This window comes from Lathyrus oleraceus, chromosome 5, assembly GCF_024323335.1.
Source record: "Lathyrus oleraceus cultivar Zhongwan6 chromosome 5, CAAS_Psat_ZW6_1.0, whole genome shotgun sequence".
Taxonomy (NCBI): domain Eukaryota; kingdom Viridiplantae; phylum Streptophyta; class Magnoliopsida; order Fabales; family Fabaceae; genus Lathyrus; species Lathyrus oleraceus.
In genome coordinates, this window is record NC_066583.1 from 532,624,636 (window position 1) to 532,634,145 (window position 9,510).

The following is a 9,510-nucleotide window of genomic DNA, read 5'->3' on the forward strand; positions in this document are numbered from 1 at the left end:
CATGACATAATCATTGTGTTGCATCGATCCCAAGAAATGGAGTCACGGTCTTCATCAGGTGGTCTTGGCAAGGCACCATTGATGACGTGTAGTTTGTGCTTGGAGCGCAACGCCATTGTCATTGATTTTGACCATGAATGATAATTTCCAACATTCAACAATGGAGTTACTAACACAAGAGCTGGATTTTCATTCGGATGCATGAAGCATGTATTAAGGGTATCATTTTGATAACCTTTGTTGGTGTTGAGATTCACATTTGACTGAGTTGCTGGAGCATGACCATTAATGGTGTTTGAGGAGTTCTCATCTGACATGTTTGCATATTTTCAAAAGAAAAACCAGAAAGACCACTCAGGATTCAAAAGTAAACATTTCCTCAAATGGATATTTAGCTACCAGTCTATAAAGTCAATATCATAAATGGCATAATCATATTGTAGAGAGAGAATAATAGAATCAAAATAAGTCACATGGTTCTGTAATGCAACATACAATGCCTTCAAATTATATTTATTCTATCAACAAAATATATTTTTTCAAATTTTAATTTTATTTTTTATAATATAACATAATAATTTTATATCTTTAAATTATATTATTATATTGGATAATATTAAAAAAAATTTAAATCCGAATATTACGTCAAATGACACTGTCACAGTCACCTCTATAAATCTCAAAAAAATTCAAAAAATATTAAATAGAAAGATGTGATTTTTTTAAAGAAAGATTAAAAGATTAAAAAAAAATAAAAATAAAAAGATTAAGTAAAAAAAAAAGAAAACACCATTAATTTAAAAAGAATATTTTTCACTCGCTTTGGCAGTAGATATATTGTTTCTTTTTCTTACGCAGTGCATAATTTTTTTCTTTCTAATATCACTAATCTTGTTGATTTTTTTTGACTAGATATTTTTGTTGATTGTTCTAAAGGGTTAATATATTCCATTTAATTTTCAAAAAAGCAAAAAACAAAGTAAAAACCATTTCTACTTCCCTTTCCCTTTCCCTTTCCCTCCAGCAAGCAAACAAACAAACAACCCCTTATCACCTTTTCCGCGTTTGTCCCTGTCGTTTTACATTCCAAATCTACAAAAAGCTTCTTCTCAACACAAATATAGTGTTCCTTAAACGACATAGACCAACACGTCTTGCGTTCTCTCATGTCAACCTTCAAACATCTATCCATGTTCTTCTTCTTCTTCCTGCTTTTCAATTCTTTCTCCATCTTTCGATCCAACGCTAAACTCATACCACAAGATGAAGGTACTTTTCATTTTGTTTACGTTTTGGAACAATAATCAGTAACTTCCCAAACTGTCCTCTTTTGTTTTTCGGTTCAGAACTATGAAAATTGAAACCGGTCAAACCAACTTTAACGTTCTACTGTTTGTCTTTATGTTTTCATTTCCAGAATTTTGTTCATGATTCTTGGTTTCTTTCATCTTTTACTGTACGTTTAGGCAAAAAAAAAAAATTGATTCTATACTTGTAGAATTGAGATAATAGTATATGTTTAATTCCTCTTAAATATGTAATTGATTTTTTTAAAAAATCGGAAATGAATTCACTTTTCTTTCATTTGAGTTCATTTACTATATCCGTTTTAGTAAATAAATTCAATATTAAAAGTGAATATTGTTCTTGTTTTGTCTGTGATATTTTTGTAAATATAATCTTAATTTTGATGTTATCCTATGATGTGATAAATAACCACTTCTGTAATAAACATAGGTGGACCCTTAGTCTTTGCCTGCTTTTTTTCTTTCTTTATAGTATTAGGTAAAAAAAGATTAATTTTATTGATAAGACTCTAGTTTAGCTGCATTAAGATTAAGCATTAGGTAAAAAAAGAAATTACATACAATTATTAATAATATATTTAGAAATAGTGGGTGAAGCTAACATGTTGAAAATTAAGAGGTGGGGGACAGATTAAATTAGGAACATAATGTGCAGGCTATTGGTGTATTATTAATACGTGTGCACTGTATTAGTCAAACACTTTGTTTTCCTCAATTTTTTATTTTTAGGAATATTTATTTATTCTCAATAATCTCTCTTAATAAGAGATGGTCATATTTAAAAGATACTAATCACACATCAACATCCATGACATTTAATTAACAAGCTTAAAAATATAATTAATTTAAATCAGTAAAAAGACTTTTCAGGATAATTTATTAGGATTGACACGCTGATCTGATTTATTAGAGAAGCCTTTTCAGGATAAGAAAGTTGAAAAAGGGTGTATACATGATTTTTTTTTTTGTTGCATGAAAAGTTCTTTTTCTTCTTTTATTATTATGTTATTATTATATTAACCGCCATGCATGACTTGCTGGTCACACCAACTATTAAAAAAAGTGACATAGTTTGAATGACAATTTTTCAATTTATTTATTAAGCCTTTTGACCATGAGAGCTACAAATTTTGGGCTAATTTATACAGTTTTTGACAACCACAGTTTGCTAAAGCATGTGATGATTAGTGAAAGAATCTGAACTCAAATTATGAATTTTAAAACTAAATAAATTTTACTTAATTTACTTTTCAGATTAGTAAAGTAAAAACTAGAAAATATTATCTACAACAACTTCTGTTATTTGTACATGTTATGATCTTCTTAAGACTGAATAATAATTTTATAAATTAGTTAATTTAATCTGTGTTGTATTGCAGTGAAATTGCTACAAACAATATCAGACAAGTTAGATAACTTGAATTGGAAGGTTACACAAAGTTCTTGCAATGAGGATAATGGATTTGGTAACAGGAACATTTCAAAGGATATTTTTAGCAGTGTCACGTGTGTTTGTACTTTCAACTCTAGCACTGTTTGCCATGTCACAAATATGTAAGTTTCTAAAATCACTTTCAAGAAATTAAATTAAAGATAGTAAAAGTTTTTAAATTTTATTAATACTTACAAAATATGTGCAATAATTTAAATTAAAATTATGTATTTTGTTATGGTAGCTGGCTCAAGGGTCAGAATATATCTGGAGTTATTCCAAGTGAATTTGGAAATCTCACTCAACTCAAATTACTGTGAGTGATTACATTATTTTCTCATTTTCTTCATTCATAAAGAATAAGTCATTAGTTATTAGTATTATTTATTTTGCTAAAGAAAAAAACTAACTGAAACTTTTATATTGAGCAGTGATCTCTCTAGAAATAACTTAAATGGTTCAATTCCAAAGAGTCTTGGACTTCTCTCACTTGTGACATTGTAAGTTCACTTGACACATTTTTTCTATTTCTCAACCTTCTATGTAGCATCGACACCTCTGAAAAATGTGTGTCCGTGTCGGTCAATTTATTACTGGTGTCGATGTGTCGGTGTTTCATGGATTATATTTAATTTTCAGGGCAATTTTGGGAAATCAACTTAGTGGTCCAATTCCCTCAGAAATTGGTAATATTGCAACCCTGCAAAAACTGTAAGTGTTTCTGAGAACAATTTGATGTCATATTGATTGACATTGGAAGTGGAATAATCATGTTTATGGTCCAATTTTTGCAGGACCTTAGAGGATAATCAACTTGAAGGACCTCTTCCTCCCAGCCTTGGAAATTTGAAACACTTGGAGGATTTGTAAGATTTTTTTCTCTTATCTTTTTATTTTATATACAGGTCTAATCTTAAGAGCCATTACAATATTTATCATTATTAATTGCAATTATCCGTAACCACTGTGGCACCAACACCTCTGAAAAATATGTGTCGGTGTCCGTGTCAGACACACGGACACTACACCAACACTTGAGATTATGTTCGATTTAGTTATTTTTTCAAATTGTTATTGGTGTCGATGTGTCAGTGTCATGTCCATTGTCCGTGTCTGTGTGCGTGCCTGTGCTTATTCTAATTTTTTTTCTGTGTATACTGTAAATGAATCTGCAGAAAGCTTTCTGCGAATAATTTTACGGGGACAATACCAGAATCATATGGAAATCTAAAGAATCTTACTGATTTGTGAGTGAAATGATATGATAAGATACAATTTTTCTCCGTTTTTATTTTATGTATTCGCTAAATTCTGAAGTTACTCAATATTCTGCAGTAGGATAGACGGAAGCAGTTTATCAGGCAAGATCCCGAGTTTTATTGGAAACTGGACGAAACTTGAAAGATTGTGAGTATATATTTTGGTTCATCCATGGCCTTTTATTTGTTGAAGATTAAACAAGGATATATCATGCTTAAGTCTGACTAAGATTATGTTCTGTAGGGATTTACAAGGCACGGCGATGGAAGGTCCAATTCCTCCTGCTATATCTCTCTTGAAAAGTTTGAAGGAATTGTGAGTACTTTCTCTGCCATGGTTATGGAATGCAATGTTAACCAGATGAAGATTTTCTTTTGATTGATGAAACGTTTATATAACAGGAGAATATCTGATTTGAAGGGGAACACAACCATGACATTTCCTGATCTGAAAGATTTGAAACGCATGATGAGACTGTGAGTTGAAACCATTCCTTCCATGTTTTATACGAAGAACTTCGTAACAAATTTAGGATTTTAGTAACTGGTTTTTTGTTTTTGTTACTCAGGGAATTGAGAAATTGCTTAATCACTGGTCCTATTTTAGCCTCTATCGGCGAAATGCAAAGTTTAAAAACTCTGTAAGTTGGATCCAATGGATTGCTTAACCACCGTTCTATAGTATTTTTATCATAGTAATCCTCAGCTTTTTCTTTCAGAGATTTGAGCTCCAATAGATTGACCGGTCCGATTCCAGATTCATTTGAGAACTTGGAAAGTATCAATTTCATGTAAGTGAACAAAAATGTTTTCTTTTCTCAATTGTTATTTGCTTTTGGTGAGACGGTGACTTAAACAAGGCACATATTAATGGCGGATGCAGGTTTCTGACAAACAATTCTCTAAGTGGAACAACTCCCGGATGGATATTGACCAGCAAACAGAACTTGTCAGCATATTTTCTTGATTTTTTTACTCCTAGTTGCTTACGTTTTACTCATTGAAATTTCGGTGTTACACAAGCACGATTAGTTTTGAGCGCACGTTGAATTATGAAGTAATTAAAATGTACATGTTTATGTTTCAGCGATTTGTCTTTCAATAATTTTTCCGATTCTTCTGCAACTAATTGCCAGCCCTTGGACGTGTAAGCTTCGTCTTTTCTTTTCCAAAAATTTTACAATTATTTCGTGTATGTCAATACTAAGCATAGTACTGTTGTTGAACAGGAACTTAGCCTCCAGTGTCTCTTCTTCGGCAAACACTTCGTAAGTTCGTATTATCGTACTACTATTTATGGTTTAGTTTCAAGTACGTTTCACCTTTGGAATAATCTTCTGAATTTAACTTCTTATCTTTTAGATTGTCTTGTTTGAAGACGAACCTACCTTGTTCGGGAAAATCTCAATGTGAGTGTTTAGACATGTTAGATCAATCGTGTTTTCATAAATTACTATGTTTTGCAAATGAAATTGTGATAGCTTCTTTTTTTAACATGTGATGAAAAAATATTTTTTGGTAAATTTATCTGCAGATCACTCATTGTTCATAAATTGTGGAGGACCTGCAATTGAGTTTGATGACAAAGAATATGAAGCCGATGAACATTTACGTGGAATTTCAAACTTTGTTGAAAGTGCTGATGGAAAATGGGCTTATAGCAGCACAGGAGTATTTCTAGGAAATGAAAAAGCTGATTATGTGGCAAGAAATGTTTTCTCTTTGAATATTAATGAGTCTTCTGGACACTACTACCAAACAGCCCGCATTGCGCCGATATCTCTTAACTACTTTGGATTTTGTATGAAGAAGGGAAATTATAATGTGAAACTTCATTTTGCTGAGATAATGTTTTCTAATGACCAGACTTTTAGCAGTTTTGGAAGGCGCATATTCGATGTTTCAATTCAAGTAAGTAATGAATACACAACTACTTCTTTCTTAGGCTTTGTTTGGTAAGCATCTTAATCATGCACTTATAGCATAAACTTTTATCATATAAGTGCTTGCTTGTGTATAACCTATTTCTATAACAAATGATACCACAAAATCAAACCCTTCTCATTTTTTAAGCTATCTTATAGAGTTTATGGAATTTAGTTGAAAACAGCTTATGGACATGTCTTAAAGCTGTTCCTATAAGCTCTTACAAACAGTTAAGCTTGTACTTGTGTCCGTAGATAAACTCAAATAAACCAATCCAAACCGGCGCTTAGTTTCTAGTTTCTACTAAAATGTTGCTCATATTTGGTATCTGGTTTCTAACAAATCTAAAGTTCCGAATTTCAAAAATATATAATGACAGGGTCATAAATATTTAAAAGACTTTAACATTATGGAAGAAGCCGGTGGAGTTGGCAAGGGAATTACTCGGGACTTTAACGTTGATGTTAATGATAGCACCTTGCAAATCCACTTATCATGGGCAGGAAAAGGAACTAATGCAGTCCCTATGAGAGGTGTATATGGACCTCTTATATCTGCTATCACTGTGACCCCAAGTAAGTACTAGTTTTCATATCGTTTTGATTTCATAACCTTCTGTCAAATATACCAATTAAACTACATTGTATTTCATATTCTTAAAATCATTTATACTTTGCTTTAGACTTTAAAATTCCTTCGAATGGGTTGTCTGCCGGAGCAATTGCTGGAATTGTGATTGGATCATTGGCACTTGTTTTGCTGATACTTTTTGTTCTTTGGAAGATGGGTTACATTTTTCGGAAAGATCAAACAGACAAAGGTAAGATTTTAGTTCTAAGTAAATAAAACATTTTCATGGTTGAACCATGGACCGCTTTATTTTCACTTCTTGTTCCTGAGTAAACCACTTATCTTATTGCAGAACTCCTAGAATTGAAAACAGGTTATTTCAGTTTGAGACAAATTAAAGCTGCGACTAATAACTTCGATCCAGAAAATAAGATAGGTGAAGGAGGATTTGGGCCAGTTTACAAGGTAAATTTAGATAAACTATATGTTAAAAGCTTTGAAAGGTTATCCTCAACTATGATACTGAAGGCATTGCCTATTTCACAGGGTATATTGTCAGATGGTGCTGTGATTGCGGTTAAACAGCTCTCGTCCAAATCAAAGCAAGGGAACCGCGAATTCGTAAACGAAATAGGCATGATATCTGCTTTGCAGCATCCCAATCTTGTGAAACTTTATGGATGTTGCATTGAAGGAAACCAATTGCTGCTTGTATATGAATACATGGAGAACAATAGTCTTGCTCGTGCTCTTTTCGGTAAGGGCTTCATGTAACAGATTTTGGTTGTCTATATATGTTTCTGATAAGTTAAAAGACAACTTTTCTTCTAGGTAAGCCAGAACAAAAGTTGAACTTGGACTGGCGCACGAGAATGAAGATTTGTGTAGGGATAGCAAGAGGTTTGGCCTATCTTCATGAGGAATCAAGGTTGAAAATAGTACACAGAGATATTAAGGCAACTAATGTCTTACTCGATAAGCATCTGAATGCCAAAATCTCTGATTTCGGTTTAGCCAAGCTTGACGAAGAAGAAAACACTCATATCAGCACGCGAATAGCTGGGACAATGTTAGTATTATGCCACAATATTATATAGTTTTGAATCATAAAGACTTTGTTTATCATTCGTTGGCTTGCACTCATAGATTTAAATTGAAATTCGGCCGCATCGACTGTAGTTGTCTACAATTTCCGGTCATGCTTGCAATGTTAACTACAATCTATGTATTTCTTGCTGCTATAATCATTTACATAGTCTTATCTAGAAATTGTTTCATTAAGTTTTTTAAAATCTCTGACACAAACCTACAAAACGTTTCCTTATCAGAGGTTACATGGCTCCTGAGTATGCTATGCGGGGTTACTTGACCGACAAAGCAGATGTATATAGTTTCGGAGTTGTAGCTTTGGAGATTGTTAGTGGAATGAGCAACACAAATTACAGGCCAAAAGAAGAATTTGTTTATCTTCTGGATTGGGTAAGCTACACTTGGTATCTCTTTTCATTGTAATTTCCTTTGTTTCAAAATTTATAATTACTATATCTTGCATGTCATTTAAGGCCTATGTTCTCCAAGAACAAGGAAACCTTCTGGAATTGGTGGATCCAAGTCTTGGTTCAAACTACTCAGCTGAAGAGGCCATGAGAATGCTGCAATTGGCACTCCTTTGCACCAATCCATCTCCAACTCTTAGAGCACCAATGTCATCGGTCGTGAGCATGCTTGAAGGAAACACTCCAATTCAAGCGCCGATAATCAAGCGAAGCGATAGTGCTAGTGGCGCAAGATTTAAAGCCTTTGAGCTTCTATCACATGATAGCCAAACTAATGTTTCTTCAACATCCTTACAAGATAGTAGAGAGCTAAGAGGCAAATCAATGGATGGACCATGGGTTGATTCTTCCATATCATATCCAAGTAAAGATGATTATTCTTCATCTGATAGGCTTATTTGAGATTTGATTGATGTGTTATTTGTAAGATAGAGAGAGCAATTCATATTAAATGTTGATTCTTTTGTAAAGTGTATGGAAGATTTTCAACAATGTATGTGGTTTTGAAATGTATGGAAGATTTTCATTAGTTCTTCCTATATATTTGAAGGAATTTAATGTGTTGAAATACTTATTCAAAGTTCTAACTATGTGTATCTCTTAGGCATTCAATGATGTTGTCCATTTCAATTTGACAATTTAAAACTATAGACGAGGATAGAAAAGCTGGGGTGTACAAAGGTGTGTATAAAGGACGGGTTAGTCAAATAAGAATGAGACAATAAAAAAACAAGAACTGAATTGGTTTTAAAATCTACAATTCACGTACATTAATAGGATTAGCCGTTTTAGCCTATTCATAATCAAATCCTTTTTATTGTTATATTATTCGAAACCTAAACCTTAAAATCTCCATCATTTTCGATTGGTAAAATTCAATATAAGAGTCTTTGTAATACGACATTTAAGTGTCGTTTCCCTAAATTACAGTTGGTAAAAACTGTCTTACAAACTAATGGATAGTAAAAAAATATTATCTTGCAAATTAATTAACTATTTATAGCTATTACCAAAACAAACAGTGCATAAATTGAAGAGTATAATTGTTAAAATAAAGAGTATAATTGTTAAATATACAATTATTTGCATCCTTTCATGTTCATGTTGCTTATCATATTTGACCGTGAAAAATAATATTAAAAAATAAATTTATTTTCAAATTCATTTAGGATGAGATAAGTAATCTCAGAGGTGATCCAAATTCATCTCTATTTTAATTATGTCTCTGGTAAGAGATTATTGACGACAATTAATGTAGGAGAGTTATATGAATACTATATTATTCATTTTCATTTATTTGGATAATAATGATGACATATTTCCTTTTTCTATTAACTCCTGGTGAAGATGTTCGCAATTTGATAATGTGATGTAAAATGAAGGACACAAATTTGTCCACGAGCAACTTTCCCCCAAACAAAGTGAATGTTCATTTTAGTATGTTTACTGCGTCGATGTTG

General features: G+C 32.3%; 1 protein-coding gene across 1 annotated transcript; it reads left to right on the plus strand.

The window, feature by feature from the left end:
- Nucleotides 1-977: 977 nt before the first annotated feature.
- Nucleotides 978-8,640, plus strand: LOC127086132 (probable LRR receptor-like serine/threonine-protein kinase At1g53430). The gene is made up of 24 exons (XM_051026850.1): nt 978-1,269; nt 2,687-2,861; nt 2,984-3,055; nt 3,171-3,239; nt 3,379-3,450; nt 3,534-3,605; nt 3,915-3,986; nt 4,075-4,146; nt 4,243-4,314; nt 4,401-4,475; nt 4,568-4,639; nt 4,718-4,789; nt 4,882-4,947; nt 5,086-5,145; nt 5,228-5,266; nt 5,361-5,407; nt 5,533-5,909; nt 6,304-6,499; nt 6,607-6,744; nt 6,847-6,959; nt 7,041-7,251; nt 7,326-7,563; nt 7,823-7,973; nt 8,057-8,640. Exons 1-24 carry the CDS (start codon nt 1,167-1,169, stop codon nt 8,450-8,452), a joined length of 3,030 nt encoding a protein of 1,009 aa, XP_050882807.1. The 5' UTR covers nt 978-1,166; the 3' UTR covers nt 8,453-8,640.
- Nucleotides 8,641-9,510: the final 870 nt, after the last annotated feature.

Coding starts and splice junctions, on each gene's coding strand:
- LOC127086132 (XM_051026850.1), top strand. CDS start 1,167: ATGTCAACCTTCAAACATCTATCCATGTTCTTCTTCTTCTTCCTGCTT. Junction 4,147..4,242: donor TGGACGAAACTTGAAAGATT/GTGAGTATATAT, acceptor TATGTTCTGTAG/GGATTTACAAGGCACGGCGA. Junction 7,252..7,325: donor TCTTGCTCGTGCTCTTTTCG/GTAAGGGCTTCA, acceptor CTTTTCTTCTAG/GTAAGCCAGAACAAAAGTTG.